This window comes from Python bivittatus, unplaced genomic scaffold (genome assembly GCF_059951505.1).
Source record: "Python bivittatus isolate LINGU-HERP-01145 unplaced genomic scaffold, Pbiv_v1 ctg000220_np1212, whole genome shotgun sequence".
NCBI lineage: Eukaryota > Metazoa > Chordata > Lepidosauria > Squamata > Pythonidae > Python > Python bivittatus.
Window position 1 is genome coordinate 22,767,951 of NW_028277048.1, and position 16,255 is coordinate 22,784,205.

The 16,255-nt window shown below is 43.8% G+C and overlaps 1 protein-coding gene across 4 annotated transcripts in view; it reads left to right on the top strand.

The window, feature by feature from the left end:
• Window positions 1-16,249, top strand: part of CACNB3 (calcium voltage-gated channel auxiliary subunit beta 3) — a 37,473-nt gene extending 21,224 nt beyond the window's left edge. For 3 of the 4 annotated variants that reach the window (XM_088138129.1, XM_025170629.2, XM_088138130.1), the window contains exons 4-10: window positions 1,427-1,507; window positions 1,649-1,707; window positions 1,801-1,910; window positions 7,863-8,014; window positions 9,974-10,069; window positions 10,766-10,924; window positions 11,767-16,156. In XM_088138129.1, the coding sequence (XP_087994255.1) occupies window positions 1,427-1,507; window positions 1,649-1,707; window positions 1,801-1,910; window positions 7,863-8,014; window positions 9,974-10,069; window positions 10,766-10,924; window positions 11,767-12,081 (972 nt within the window). In that variant the 3' untranslated portion in view covers window positions 12,082-16,156. Of the gene's footprint in view, window positions 1-927; window positions 948-1,426; window positions 1,508-1,648; window positions 1,708-1,800; window positions 1,911-7,862; window positions 8,015-9,973; window positions 10,070-10,765; window positions 10,925-11,766 lie in introns of all 4 variants that reach the window. The other variant, XM_007421251.4, reaches the window with a different exon arrangement.
• Window positions 16,250-16,255: the final 6 nt, after the last annotated feature.

Genomic DNA, 16,255 nt, shown 5'->3' on the forward strand with positions numbered 1-16,255 from the left:
CGAGTATGCTCAGAGGGGTTCTTTGTGGATCTTGATGGGACAGCATGTCTAAATATAAGCCACTTTTATACATCACTGCTTATTTTTTATTTTTTAACTTGAGAAAAGGTGTGTGTTGAACCGCACAGCATATTGTTCTTTTAAAAAATCCCAACAGGTCAGAGTTGGAACTGATAAGGTTTCCACCTTGCCTACTTCACCTGAGTCTGGTCTTTCCCACTGTAATTTTCAGCAAAGGGACAGGGAGGTGGTGAAAGGTAGTCTGGACAGGTGATGCTAAAAATTAGACTTACATGCATTAACATAACAGCCTTATGGGGCAAGAGCACTCTGGTCTGTGCATGCTGAATAGAGTTATGCTTTTGGAAATGGGGTGGTGGTGGAAAAAGAGGGAACAGCTGCTAGGGGAAGAAGGGGTCACCAGACTCTGAGATGAACGTTGTCTGGATTCTCACGGAGTAACATGTGTGCACCTTATATTAATATTAGAATTAAAAGCTCAAGCATGAAGTGGGTGACACCTTTAAGGAGTAGGGCAGATGCTAAATGAGATCTCCAGTGGCTAAGAGCCTTTCCCCATAATTAGCAAAATTTAAAAAGGTAGCAGTTATAGTCTAGATAGTGCAGAATAAGGGAAATCTTAGTCACTAGATTTTGCTTACCTTGGCTTGTCTGGGACATAGCATTTTCAGTGTAGTCCTGAGTGCAAACAATGACTGCCAGTGCTGTAACTTAAATTTCTGTGTGTACATGCCCTGTTGCATTTGGGAAATAATACCAGATACTTTCTGGGAGAAGCCTCCTGGTCTTGTTGCAATTCCAGGAGATCAAATCTCCCACACTGCAGAGCTCTGGTCCTTCCTGCAGTTTTTCTCTTGCTGATTCATGCCTGTTGACAACCCCGTATCTTCTTTCTTTTCCAACAAGCCAAGCAGAAGCAAAAGCAGGTAAGGCCTTAATGCTGAGATTACCTTCTCGGATGCTACTCTTTTCCCCTCCAGACAGTTCCCAAGAAGAAGGCAGGGTGAATTCTGAGCCTGTCTGGTCTAACTTCATATACAGCAGCTTGGATGCTAGGATCGGATCTGAGAGTGGGGCTTCCCTGGAGTCAAAAATCGCTGTTCAGTAATGGCAGAGTTTCCTCTATCACAGGGCTTTCAAAAGGCGCAGTGGGGCTGGGGTCTGTTCCTCTTGCAGAGAATCTGAAGCCCCCATCTGGGGTGCGATATTGTATCAAAAGCAAAATGGGTTGGGGGGAGCTAGTCTTGATGTTTGGGTCATGTGTGTATTTGGTGAAATGTGAGGCTTAGAGAAACCCCTCTTTATCTTTGCTACTTCCCTTTTTTCTCCTTAAGAGTCAGTGGCAGATTTTTGGCTGCAGAATAAGGGGAAAGCCACTTCCTCTGACACACTTTCCTTTTTGCAGGCAGAGCACATCCCTCCCTATGATGTTGTTCCTTCCATGCGGCCAGTGGTGCTGGTGGGGCCCTCCCTGAAAGGATATGAGGTATGGGGATGTGGAAGGGATGAAATTCTCTCCCAAATTCTCTCCTAAACCCACTCCAGATATGCTAGCACTGACTGTGGCTGTCACCTGACCAGCGTCTCTGCTCACTTCCCAATTCACCTGCCTTTCTCTTTCCTCCAGGTGACAGACATGATGCAGAAAGCTCTTTTTGATTTCCTGAAGCACAGATTTGATGGCAGGTGAGGCATTCAAAAAATATCTTTCTCTCCCTCCCCTCCAGTCTCCCCCCACCATCTCCCAAGAGCGTTTAGCAGAGCCATCCTATCTTTTAGAATCTCCATCACGCGTGTTACAGCGGACCTGTCCCTGGCCAAGCGCTCGGTGCTCAACAATCCTGGGAAACGGGCCATCATTGAACGATCTACAACCCGGCCCAGTATCGGTGAGTCCTAAATAATTGTGGTCAGTCTGGTCCCTTATTCATTTCCAGAGAAACTTTAGTTTGGAGAGTGTCTCTACCATGTAGAGGTATCTAACACGTTGATATCTTTAGGGATCAACATAATCTCTTTTAAATAGCACTTACTATTGCTTTATAAATACAGAGATTTTGAACCTGAAGTCAGCAGAGAAATTTGTCTGGAAAATTTTATCTCCTAGAAAATATGGGCAACCTACGTTTGATTTTCTAAATTATTTTCAAGTTCAGCTTTGGATTTTCATAATCCACTTGAGACCTGGCTACAGAAATTCCAAACTAAAACCGTTCAGAAGTGGCAAAATGTTTATGAAAAATTAGCAATAGTGTGGAAGTAGTCTTACAAGCATTACACCTTGAAAGGCAAAGAAAATCCCTCTTTCCCATTTTTATTGTTGCAGCAAGTATTTTATTGGTTAGTTGTGTGGGACCAGAGTAACTGTTTCAGAATCTCCTGGGCAGAGAAGTCCTTCTGTTCTTCTCCTCTGGAACTTCTCTTGCCTGAACAACTGTTCCCAAAATGATCTTTCCCATCTAGTCTTTGTCATTTCAGCATTGGCATCTCACATCTGAATGCAGTTGAATGGTTTATACAAACCATTTTCTCTAGGCTTCAGGAAAGGCATGGAGGAACCATTTCATATCCGCTTTGATGTGAAACAATTATATTGGAGTTTAAAGGCACATAGCCAAAAATAGGTATGAGTGGGAGGGAATGGGGTTATTCCTAAGTGAACATGAATAGAGAAAGAGGAGGGAGGGAGGATTCAAGGACAAGACCAGTACTAAAGTATTGCAGTTCAAAACATCAGTAGGGGCTTAGGACCAAATGACATTGCAACACTGAATCTTAAACAATGAGCATGCACTTAACATTACTGTTGTGGGGAATGGGAATGTCATTTGGGCTTTTGAAGAGTGCAAAGGAGTTTTAACTTTTCCCTTCCTGCTACCATCCCAACAAAGATCATCTCCAGAGGTACCCCTACTGGAGATCCAGTTGGTTATCTAGATCCATGAAATCTAGATCCATGAAAGCCTACATTTAGCAAGAATTGTTAGTTGTTGTCAAGAACCCTCATGTTTAGTATTAGCAGATTGCTTTCAGTTTAAGATGTTTTAAAACTCTTTTGCTCCTCTGCCTATACTGACTAGGCTAATCTAGCTACCTTTCAGCTGTGCATTCTGAGAGGAACCTGATGCTGACAGTATCTATACTGGAGCCCCTTCTGTGTGTGAGGCACCCTGTTGGTAGTATTTCTGCAAAATACAGGAGCTGCAAGTAATTAATATAGTGCTGTATTTGCTGTGCTGAAAACCAGAGCATGAGGTACATGCTAATATGTAGCAAGTGAAGTACAGGTGAAGTACAGGTCACATATTCTTTTGCAGCCGAGGGCACTGCAGTTGAAGGCTCAAATTGCTGCAGTGTTTTTGTGATTCTAAAGTCTATTTGTCCTCTCTTGGCATGCCGATCTGTGCAGAAATTAAATCTAAAATTGAGAATAATTCATTTTCAAATCTTTATGCATGTGCACATTGGAAATAGTTTATAGCTTTTGAAGCACACTACTGTAGGCTTAGAAGTGCACCCAAAAGAACCATCATAAAAGCAGTCTGGGGGAAAAACAGAAGATCGATGGAAAGGCTGTCTGGAGGATGAATGGGGACGTGTACCACGGTCCTTGTGAGTGACTCAGATGTCGTAGTAAGTGGATTACTACAAGTGGATTGTAGACACTGGTAGCTTTTCAAGGAGACAACTACTGCCACAGGTTAAGGAAAGTTACTATGATGTAAAAACTCCTGCAGTTTTTCCATGGCTATTCATGGAATCAGACCTGTTCTAATACTTCTTGCTGGTATCCATGTAGTTACACATGTGGCAGGTGTGAGCAGCTGCCAACCTGTAGGCCAAATGTAGCCCTTTGCTTTTTTTTGGCGGGGAGAGGCACCTAACTGCCAAATTATATTGATGGGATTTTTAGTTTATGTTTGGAAAAAAAAAAGAAATCAATAGGTTTATAATCACTTCCCCCTCCCCTTCCCTGATGACCTCACTGCTTTATCTTATGTGGCTCTTCCAAACTGGAAAAGAACAAACTTTCAGTCACAAATTGTTAACCTTCGCCAGCATATGGGCATGGACTTCCACCAGATGAAGTAGAAGGCTGTGACCTGGCTAAGATAGTGAGAAAAGCTGGAAAATTGTAGAGATTTTACTTTCATTTGACATTGCATTGCAAACATGGATCAGATAACCTCACCTGATTGCTCTTAAACAGCAGTCTAATTGTTCTCCTTGGATATACTTGCTAGCTCAAATCTCTCCATTTTCTGCTGGAGTCAACACATTGTATTTATATTCCTTTTATGTTCCATCAATTCAGACTGTAGCATTTCAGAAACACTTTCTATGCATTTCCCCAAGCATTGACTGAAGAGTAGTGATCGTCCCAAATTCCATTAACAATGCAGTCTATGCAGGCCTATTCAGAAGCAAGCCCTGCTGAGTTCAAGGTGATTGACTCCGAAATATGCACAAAACCACAGTCTGGAGATATCCAACAATACCCCTGAAGCCAAGTGCTGCAGGTTTATGTATTGTTCCGCAGGCTGCTCAGTTGAGATACTTGGTAACACTGGGACAAAATAATATGCCGGTCGATGAATACTCTGCATGGATTTAGTGCTTTCAAATATTTCCAATATTTTTTTTTTTGCTGTAACCCTTACAATCATCATATTATGTAGGCCACCGTTTATAGTAATCCCCAAATTGCAGATTAGCAATCTATGAAAAATCAGTTGGTTACCTCTTGCTACTTCACCAGTTGTGGAAAAATGAATAAATAGAAATGTTGAGTCCAACCACAGGACACCAAATGTGCCCCCACCCCCCCAAAAATCCAACCACCACTGGATTTCTATCCTACCAATTTTTCCCACATTCTGAAGAATCTGGCTGCTGTGGTGTCAACAGCCTTTTTATGTTTTGTTCCTTATCCCTTGAAATTCAGCTGTCACCAGAAAGGCATAACCAAGCTTTCCTCCAATATGCCATCAATATTACATTCAGTCTTAGTGAATAGATTCCAAGAATCACTTAAAAGACAAGCCTATTTTTAGAATCAACAAATTATATTATTGTAAGGCAGTGGTTCTCAAAGTGCAGAGACCCTTTCAGGGGGTCCACGAAGTCAAATAAATATAAATATTTTAAAATTTCTCACTTTTAGGTTCTAATACAGTAAATATTTATAGGTATAATCCACATGAGCCAAAGCTCTTCGGGGTTCTCAATCATTTTTAGGGATGTAAAGGGGTCCTGAGACCAAAATGTTTGAGAACCGCTGTTGTAAGGTATTTTAGCCTTGGTAGATGGCAACATCTGACTGACCTTTCTTGGCTCAGAAACTAGACAGGGTCAGGTCTGGTTAGTATTGGATGGGAGATGAACAGGGACTCTCAGTGCTATAGGCTAGTCTGAGAAATTGAAAAAAAAATCCCAGAAAAAGGCAGCATCAAACTAGTCCCTTACTGTTGCCAAGAAAACTCCAGGGGTGTGTCCATGTGATCACCAGGAGTTGAGATTCACTTGACAGCATTTTTTTAATGTATACTGAAGGCACTTCTACGCAGTAGTGCTTCCCTGCTGTGCATTCTGCACCATTGTGCAAACATCCCCCTGGCTGCTTTCTGGGGAAGGGAAAAGGGTTATCCCGTTGACCAATAGAGAAAAAGAAGAATTATTGGTATTCCAGCCAGTGCCCTATCTCCTCACTGCATTTTTTTTCCTCCAGTGAGGAGGAAATGAAAGGAAACAGCAAAGCTACCTTTCCAAGCGTTCTTGAGTGGGGGCAGAGGCAGAAGCTACAACTCCTTTCAGATGAAAGGAGGCAAATCCCAGGAGACAGAATGAAACTGGAGTTCCCAGGAAGGAGAAGCTTTCTGCTTCGAAGCTCTGGAGACCCTGCAAAACTTTTCTCAACGCATTTCCCCTGGAGAAGGAGCCAAACTAGTTCAGCTTGCCAAGTGCCCCCCAGAAGCCCTGTGGAGATCACGCATCATGGAGATGCAGTGAGTTGGTGCGAGGATCTCAGATTGGCATTCCTCAGCACATGGAAGTGACTCAGGATAAAATTAGACTCATCGATCAGTTGTGAACTATTTTAGGAAAGCATCAATTCTATAACTAAATTAACCTCTCTAAATAAAATATATGCATCCGTTGTAATGTGCTTAATTTCACTTGGGTTAGCTCTCGAGGATCAGAGAGGACAGAACTTCAGCTGTAACTTGAAATGGCTTTCACTTCTTGAGCTTTTCTCCTGAAAGTTGACTTCAGTTTCTCCTTAAATCTTCCTTCTGATCAGTTCCTTGAGAAGGAGTTAAGACATCATCATTACCTTCTCTGAAAGCAGCTGCCTTCCGCTGATGGTTTGCCTAGAAGCTCTTCTGGGGAGCTACCTCCAGAAGACTTCATCTTGGAGTAACTCTTGCAGCTTTTACTCTGGGAGATCCCAGCTAGTTTTCAGCCTTTTCCCAGGCTTTGTTTTAGATACTATCTCTGCAGACATGCTACTCCAGCTACCCATAACTGTTTAAAATTATCCCTTTAATACTGTTCTTGATAGGATCCTTCACCATGAAGGGATGTGAAGATTGGGTTCATGCCTTATCTGAAGCCAAGATTTGTTAAACATGAATTATTGAATAAATTAATTATTGGATGGATGGATGGATGGATGGATGGATGGATGGATGGATGGAGAAAGAAAGAAAGAAAGAAAGAAAGAAAGAAAGAAAGAAAGAAAGAAAGAAAGAAAGAAAGAAAGAAAGAAAGTTCATTCAATGCACCAAGCAATGAACAACAGTGCCTGAATTTAGACCCAAGTTAGCCCAAATAAACCACATTATAGCTTAGTGTAACGTGTGAACTCAGTCACTCATAGTTTAATCGTTTCTGCCAGCTCAGTGGCCTCCGACTTGGAACCAATTCAAGTTGATTGTAAACTCTTAACTGACTTGTTTAATCAGGAATTTGAATGTGCCTAATGTATAACCTTTAAAGATGCAATTGTGAATTACTGGGAAGCAGTAGCCTGGAATTTGGCAGTTGGTCAGCAGCAGGCCTCCATCACAAAGTATCTTACTAGAAGTTATCGTTTCTGCCTCTCCCAGATAATCTTCGTTATCATAACAGTCAAAATATATTTGTAACCATATCCCATATTTTAATCAACTTTTACCTCAGGACTGGTAAGTAATTTTAAAAAGTCCTATTATTTGCTTTTAACATTTCTTTCTGTGTAACCCACAGATATTCCTTACATTCACGTGACATAGTTTAAGCCTAGATTTAAATGGGAATTTAAACTCATGGCAAATCCTGATTATAAAGTCAGTTTTTCACAAAAGGAAAAAAAGGGGGAGTGGGGACAAAAAAGAAAGCAAAGTTGAACACAAATTCTTAGTCACAAGGTTCTCACATTGACCAGGTGGACCAAAATGGCTCAAGAGATGAACGTGGCTGTTTTCTGAGGATGGCCCTGCTTCCTTTCTCAGTCTCTGCTGCAGCCTGATGATTAATGGGCAAGCAGGGGGCAAAGTCCGATGGGCCTGGTTCCCCATTAAAGCCAGAGGAAGGGACTTCCGCTTCGTGTCTCCCTGTCACTGCAGCTTTCAGTGGTGCTAAGCGGGTGTCCCCCTTTCTCCTGGGAAGATGGGCATTGTTTCCCAGTTTGCAGTAAAAGCAAAGCTTGAAAAACAAGGAGGATCATTGGAGGTGAGAAACGAAAGAGATATGTAAGACGTTCCCAGGATGTGACTAGCAGAGGGAAGGGGGCTGAGAAAATGGCTTTTCCTCTGGGAGAGAAGGGCACCCAGTTCACAGTCCTTCTGTTGCCTTCACAGCTGAAGTCCAGAGCGAGATTGAGCGAATCTTTGAATTGGCCAAGTCACTGCAGCTGGTCGTGCTGGATGCTGACACCATCAACCACCCAGCCCAGCTGGCCAAAACCTCTCTGGCTCCCATCATTGTCTACGTCAAAGTCTCTTCCCCAAAGGTGAGCTGGGGACAAGGAGCTACGCCCAGGCGACAGCTTTGCTGGCTTGCAAGGCATCCCACGCCAGCCTTCCCTGTGGTGCTTCCTGCTGCCCCCTCGTGGTGTCTCGCAAAATTAATTCCCAGGTGGTCCCCCTGGAGATACAGTACAAAGCCCCGTGCCTTATTTAACAATCTTTACAACGGATCCACAACAGCGAAAGAAACAGTTACAATCCAAATCACAAAGCTAGTGAGTCAGAGCCATGCTTGTTCCAGAATACAGTATAGAGAGAGTCCCCTCCTGTTCCCGCTCCGAACTTTGCCTGCCCCTTCCGTTCTCAGCTTTAAAAGGCAAGATTCCAGGTGGTAGAAAGACGAGCCTCAGGGAACTTGATAGAAATGGCAGCTACTATCTCTGTAGTCAGCGATGGATTTACGGGGAGAGTCTTTTGGCGGAGAGGGGGGATCGGACATTCTGATTTCAGCTCTTGAGCCAGATAGGCACTCTTGTCTCGATTCATATACCCCCCTGCTTTTATCCTTATATATAAGTCACTTGCTTCAATCCTCAGTGGGTTGGGGGTTTTTTTAGATTTTTTATTCCACCTTTATTATTTTTTATAAGTAACTTAAATAAGTCAGGTGGCGAACATACCTGATACTCCTTCCTCCTCCTATTTTCCCCACAACAACAACCCTGTGAGGTGAGTTGGGCTGAGAGAGAAGGACTGGCCCAAAGTCACCCAGCCGGCTTTTATACCCAAGTTAGGACTAGAACTCAGAGTCTCCTGCTTTCTAGCCTGGTGCCTTCACCACTAGACCAACCTGGCTCTTTTATTTAAGTTTTCTTTTATTTAAATTTACTTTATTTTATTTCTTTATGTTTTACGTTAAAGCTGTTTGTAATGGAGTGGCCTGCCATTTTCTTTTTAAGGAAATTCGGCTGAGAGGTGGGGGATGGCAATGGCTGTTTTCCTTTATGAGAGAAGAGGCAGAGCAATCTCAGCCTTGATCTCTGAGCTAATGTGTGGCCTGATAGGAGGGCACGCTGCCCCCATAATCAGCGGGTCTTCACAGCTACCATATAAGAAAGAGCCACATCAGTCAAGGGGACCCCTCCTCCTCTAATCCCCTCCTTAGGAACCCCATGTTCATTTCCAACAAGGCTAGACAACCTTTTGGTGATGATGGGCTGTATGCAGTGTTGTCCAAACTTGGCCACTTTAAGATGAGTGGACTTCAACTCCCAGAATTCCCCAGCCAGCCATGTTGGCTGGGGAATTCTGGGAGTTGAAGTCCACTCATCTTAAAGTGGCCAAGTTTGGACAACACTGGGCTGTATGTAATATTTAGGAGAAGCTGAGTACTACAGCGCATGAGGGAGTGATTCAAATGGATGATCTTGATTTTTGCTTGGGGGAGGCTTTGGGGATTTCTCTTTGTTTTTCAAGCTATTTTAGCCAAATCATACTGGCTATGTAACAGTTTTCACATGTGTCCTGCGTCAGAATAGCAGAAAACCGTAACACCAATACAGGCAGAGGGATATCTGACCTTCTGGGGAGCCAAGGAAAAGGGGCCAAGGGCCACATATGATATGGAGCTATAGCCACATGACTCAGCAGAAAGGTAATTTTCTTAGTGGCAAGCAGCAGTTGGCTGAGGCTGAGACTTGCCTAAAATGGATAAGTTCTAGCAAGAAGGGCACATTCATTCTCAGGCCGCTGCCTCGCTGATGCACGGAGATAGCTGTAGATCGGCCCTTCCCAATGTAGGCACCTGCCAGATGTGAGGACGAAAGAATTCCCACGCAAGTAGGCCTATTCTTCAGAAGGAGTTAACCCACGTGGAGGTTTGGGGAAGGCTGCTCTAAACGTATTCTAATTCTTAGCCCAGTCACTCACTAAGACTTATAGTAGCTCTAGATTTCATGTGTCTTTGAACTCTTTGCCTATATCTTCTCCTTTTTCGGTGGAAGGTGTTGCAACGCCTTATTAAGTCCAGAGGGAAATCACAGGTGAAGCATCTCAATGTGCAAATGATGGCTGCTGACAAGCTTGTCCAGTGTCCTCCAGTGAGTGTTTTACACATAATGTTTTTGCTTAATCTCCACGTCCTCTTCCTCCTCCTCCTCCTCCTCCTCCTCCTCCTCCTGGCACAGAGTCTGCTTGGGTCATAGGTGAAAGAGATTTCCCTGGGTGTCCTCTCCATTGATGCCCTGCCCCTTCCTTAAAGAGACTGATATAAAGTCATATTCTAGAATCAATTTCCTTTTGGACATGCACAGAGTGCTTTTCCCACAGACTCCAAGCAATACTAGTCTCATTTTATATACATCCTCAGAAGTGTCTGGCATCTTTACAGGGAATTTATGCAAGTTCTCAGTTAATAGATTTACTTACTCAGGAATCCAGGCTCTCACTGAATTTGGGGAAACCATTTAAGCCTTAAATGTACAGTGATAGCTCTGTGCCTGTTTTAAGAGAGATGCCATTTCCCAGTACTTAATCATGGTCACTACTGAACACTATAACCCTTGTACGATGCCTCAACAGCTGTTGTCTCTGTTCGAGTCTTCCTCTGTCTGCCGCCTTACAGGGGTGTTGAACCAGAGTTCCCACTCTTCCCCCGCCACTGCTGTTGTTCTGGTTTGGGATTGTGGGAGCAGGAATACAATACAGAGGTGGCCCCAAGGGCAGATCACAGTGGTTTATAACTCTGGAGCTTACTCCTTCCTCTTCCTTCCGATCTTTGCTGTTTGTTCCCCAAGGAGCTCTTTGATGTGATCCTAGATGAGAACCAGCTGGAGGATGCTTGTGAACATCTGGCTGAGTATTTGGAGGTATACTGGCGAGCAACCCACCACCCCGCACATGGCCTTGGGAGCCAAAACCTCCTGACGGCTTCTACTGCCATTCCTGGCCTGCAGGTACAACAAACTGCCTTCTTGCCCCAAATGAAGTCTCTCTAGTACAGCATCTGGTTTCTAGTAGTGACTGTGTCAGATGTTTCCAAGTTCATTTAGGGACTGCAGAGGCAATAGGCTACCCTTGTTATCGCTAACAATTGGAGTTGCTATTATACTGTCCCCAAACTGAACATCAGATGGGACAGGGAACCCAGGCCCTCCAGGTACTGGACTTCAGATCCCATCAGCCATAGCCAGCATTGCCAGTGGTAATTGTCTGTGTCCAAGAATATTTTGATTGGGTTAATCTCTTAGAGAATCTTCCACCAGCTACGCTTCTCATTCTAAAAGGCTAACTTTTGGTGAGGTTGAAGAGACCAGTATATAGCTAAGCCTCATTAACCCATGAAGAAATATAAGCAAATTTATTCTGTCTCTCCTTTCAATCCCCCAAGGTAGCTGATTGATTTGATTAAAATGTTTGTAGGGAGACTAGTATGGAAGCAAAGAATTGGATAGTCCTAATCCAAGTGAAATTACATGTTCATAAATACTGTAATTGGAAACAGCGTGTATGAGGCGTAACACAGTCCTGTGCACATAAAGAAATTGCAGGGCATTGGTAGGATTTATTTCGGGTCTGTGTGCGTGAAAGTGTAACTTCAGCCAAGGTTTCAGTAATTTCGGTATGAGTGCAGTGAACGGTAGATGGATTGGGGATCCTGCAGTGTAGTCCCACAGAAGCTCTTGGATGGAGCAAATTAGGGGCCAAATTCCAGCCCAGCCGTGGCCGTCCTGCCTGGAGGGTGCTGGGCAGTGGAAGGCTTGTTAATGACTTCTTCTGCGGTTCCCCCCCTCCTCAGAGCCAGGCCCCGATGGGTGAGCAGGACAGCGAGCGCTCCCCGGTGGAGCACGACAGCTTGATGCAGTCTGACGAAGTGAGCGATGCCTCGCGCAAGATGTGGACGGCGTCCTCTCAGCGCAGCTCCCGGCACCTGGAGGATGAATATGCCGATACCTACACTGACCTGTACCAGCCTCACCGCAACCACAACAGTGGCCTGCGCAGCACCAACGGCCACGACTCGCAGGACCGTCTCCTGGAGCGCGACTCTGAGCACAATCACAATGACAGGAACTGGCAACGCAACCGGCCCTGGGCCAAAGACAGTTATTGACACTTCCTGGCCAGGCATCCAGGGACGCAAGACACGCCGCTGCTGTCCTTGCCCTCTCCCAAACTGAGTTAATTGCCTGATCTCCAGCCTCTGTCTCTTTCCCTTTGTAGCTGAACCCCACCAAGTGCAGGCCCTGCCCCAGTACACAGGTGCTATCTAGGGAAGCCCAGACGTGGCCATGGTTGCCTAAAAGTGGGGTAGGCGATGTGTCTTGCCCACTTTTGCTGTGGATTACGAGGGCCATGGTAATATCCTTGCAGGGTAAACTCCACCGGCAGCTTCGCATCCCAGTTCTGTTTTGGGCGGGGTGGGGAGGGTAGGAGTTGGATTTGGGCTTCTGCATCTCAGAGGAGGACAACTCTTCCAAGGGAGAAGCTGGTTGTAGCTCCTCCTGAACTGAGCAGGAGAACAGAGCTGAAGATTACAAGCGAGAGCGAGCTAGGCATGCTGAGTCCGTACGGTGAGTTTATTTCTTCCAAATGGGAGAAGCAGAGCATCACTTTTTGCCTTGCCCTAAGATTAGACCTGTGTGCTTGTGTCACAAGATCAGTCCGGAAACTGAGATTGGTGTAGATACCAAGAGTGCTAAGTAAGAGTGCTGTACTCTAGGAATTGATATGGGTGAACACCAGTGCTGATTCAATTACAGGGCATGATCTTCATGGCACTGGCAACCATTTTGTGCAAGTGCTTCAGTGAATCATGTACAAGAAGCAGCAGATGAGGCTGAACTGCATTATTTCAGCCTGCCTATAAAAAGTAATATATTAGGAAGAAGGTAGAACTAAAATGCTCCCTGACATTTAATGTTCTGTATTCAGGGAACTTAGTTTCATTTAAAATTGAAATGATGAAAGAACGTTCAGCTATGGCAGGATGATCCAAGAAGTTATTGGCAGGTGATGTGCTGCCGATTTGGATATAATCAAAGTATCACAAGGCCAAAAGACATAGGATATTATAAATGTTCGTGAAGATCATTGAGAGGGCTACACAGCTTCCATCTTCTGTTGCCCTTGCCATTATGGATAGATGGATAGGGCCAGATACAAAAGAAAAAAACCACTCCAAACTTCAGACTTGCCCAAGGTTTTTCTTAGTCTTCATATTGTTCAATGTAACTTCCATGACTTTGAAGCAAGTTACCTATTCTAAAGAAGCTGAGATGCAAATTATGTGCTGTGCACTAGTGCATGTAATAAAGCCTCAAGGCTTTCAGAAGAAAAGCAGGAACATTTGGTAGAGAAGCAACAGGAGAGGGGTTTAGCCTTTTCCATCCTAGCTCAAAAATATCCTCTGCCCAACTCACCCCAGCCAGCTGGCTGCCTTTTCTAGATGGATTTTTAGATCTAAGGGGGGAATCTTCAGCAGAGAAAATTATTTTGCACAGAAAATAGCCAGTGTAGAAGGGTTTAAGGAGGCCCTTTCCTAACCTTGCTGGCCTTCTGCTCCAAAACTAGTTCATCCCCAATAGAGTGAAATCCTTGAAACCCTCATTTCCTTGGAACAACAACCCAACGCTCAGCCTTGTTCCTCTTGTCCTGCTTGTAGGACTAGGTCATCTCCTGCATACAGTCACTTCTGTTAGAGGACTAGTGGGAAGACATTTTTAAAACCACAATATGAGATGCTTAAGTCTGTATCCTCCTCACTCTTTCCAGAATTCCTTGCTAATTGCATGCAACCTTGATCTTCCACATTCTGCTTGTTTTGTGGGATGAGGAAGGAAGATGAAGTGCTGAGTCTCTACGGGTTCTGCTATTTCATGGTGACTCCTATCCTCAGCACTTTGGACTTCCATCTTGTGGAAGTGGCACAGGGCTATAGCCATCCTATTTCCTGCTTTCTCTAATGCACAACCCCTGCTCTTCCACTCCCCTCTTCCATTTTGGTGGAGAGCGGGTGGCAGCCCCTTCCCTCCACAAGCACGTACAGCTACCAGAAAGCAGCCTGTAAATACTGCCCACTAGCATTGGGAGTTGTGTTGAGTGTCTGTTGTACCCCTGGATTGTCCAGAGCCGAAGGGGAAATGTTCTTCCTCTTTTGTGGCTTAGGTGGTTTGAAGGTAGGGAGATCTATTTCTGTCCCTGCGGTTGTTGTTTGATGGGCTGCAGCAACAGCTTTGTTACTCTTTTGTAGAGAGCACTTATTTCCCCCCAAACTTGTAAGCCGTTCGAAACAACAAGCATTTGCTATTTATAAAATGTGGCTGAGTGGATGTTATTTAGAGCACAGCTGCGAGGACACTGGGATGGAGTGATTTGAAGTGGACAGAACTCAAGATGGTGTTGGCTGGTGTTCATAACACCCATCCCCTATACAACATTAAACCCAACACGGTTCCATAGCCAGAGCCTGGGATGAACAGACTCCCTATGATGAGTGTTCAGCATTCATCCACCACAATTTTAAATTGGCTCCAGAGCTATTCTCTTCTGAGGCAGGAGTAAGGGTTGGACTGCTCTCATTTGTAGCGCCTTCGGCTACAGCTCCCAGGGTTCCTTGAGGGAAATCTGTGACAAGTACATGTGATACATAAGCCACACAATAGCAGTATAATTAATTGTCTCAAGAGTTCAGGCACAGCAACTTTCATGTTAAAGTGCAAAAGGTTCAACTACTGTAGCTGGAATAAACAAGGCCCTCCTCTTATTTCAAATGGCACTTGTACAATGGGGAGAAAAGCAGGTCGGTCAGTGGTAAATAGAATTGACTGTAATCCTCAAGTTCTCGATTGATGATTTACCCATCAGTTGCATTCAACCTAGGAAGAGTGCTGAGTAGCATCTAACCTTCCTCAGATAATAACCAAAACACTGCAATTGCCTTTTAATTACAGTAAAATGTCAGAAGTCTGCCTATTAACCAATACTCATATTAAAGTGTGTGTAACACACCATATAAATAGCATTTCTGCTTGCTCCCAGTGTATCTATTCTGGCTTTCAGATGTAGTAGAACAAACCCAGCCTAACATCAACTTTTCCCTAACTGCCTAGCAAGAGGTCGTCTCCCAAAGGGCTTCTCCTTTCCATGCACATAATGCATTTTTGAAATTCTCACTTTGAACATTGAGAATTCAATTGAGAAATTGTTTTGAGGAATGAGTACCCAACAGCAAGCCTCATTGTTTCTGGCTTTCAAGAAATGTTTTAGAAAGCCATGGCCTGGAAATCTAGCTTGTAGGCAATGTGAGCTAGTCTGTAAAGCCATACTTTTTGCAGAATTCCAGACCATAAATTTGGTTTAAAAAAAAATATTTTTGTATCAATTGCCTTTAAAGTGAAAACCTAAACAGCTGGCCTCAGTAGAACCCATCAGTTGCAATGAGATAAGCTATAGTATACAGTCTAAAAATGAGCATAACAAATATCTCCTCATTGCATCATCCTAATGGGGATGCAAATGGAGAATAATCATGTTCATAAGCCTAGACATTTGTGTATCAGGTTGTGCAATTTTGCATAGTGTGAAATGCAGCACGAGAAGCGTTTTCAAGTAGTTTCTCAAGCTTGTGCTATGAAGTTGATGAACAGCCAGGAATGTCACCTTAAGAGCATGGAAGGTTACATAAACAGGGGACTCTCTAGTAGCCCTAATATGACTATAACATGGCACAATTGACAACTGACTACCCTCTCCCTCAAACGCCTGGTTTAATAGGGTTGCAACACATATTTTGTAAACAAAAGAGAACCCAACATTTGCCTCAACGGCTAGCACTTTTTCCTGAGACTTTTAGAACTGATGTCAAACACCGCTATTTTGCCCATGATTATCATTGCCAATCATTAAATAAAAACTGGTCAAAGGAGCAAAAAAATGTTTTTTCCAAATTCAGCTTACAGCCTTACCTGCTACCTCAGAAGAAAACTACAGCAGCTACTGCCAGAGGAAATTATTGGCTTTGAAGGAAACAAGGCATTTCTTTGATTTCTCCAGTCTTCTCAATTTAAGTATTATTTTGCTCCAAGCAGTGCTGCTGTTTCTCATTCACATATAATGTAAAATAGCACAGCGTTAAGCAGCCAACTTATTCTTATTTTTAATTGATAGTCCCTTTAGCAGAATTGCTTCATTCAAAAGACACAGCAGCAGTAGAACTATGACAGCCGTATCACGAATCTTTACAAAGTACATATTTTTACTTGTGAAAAACCAAGAATAAACAGGCA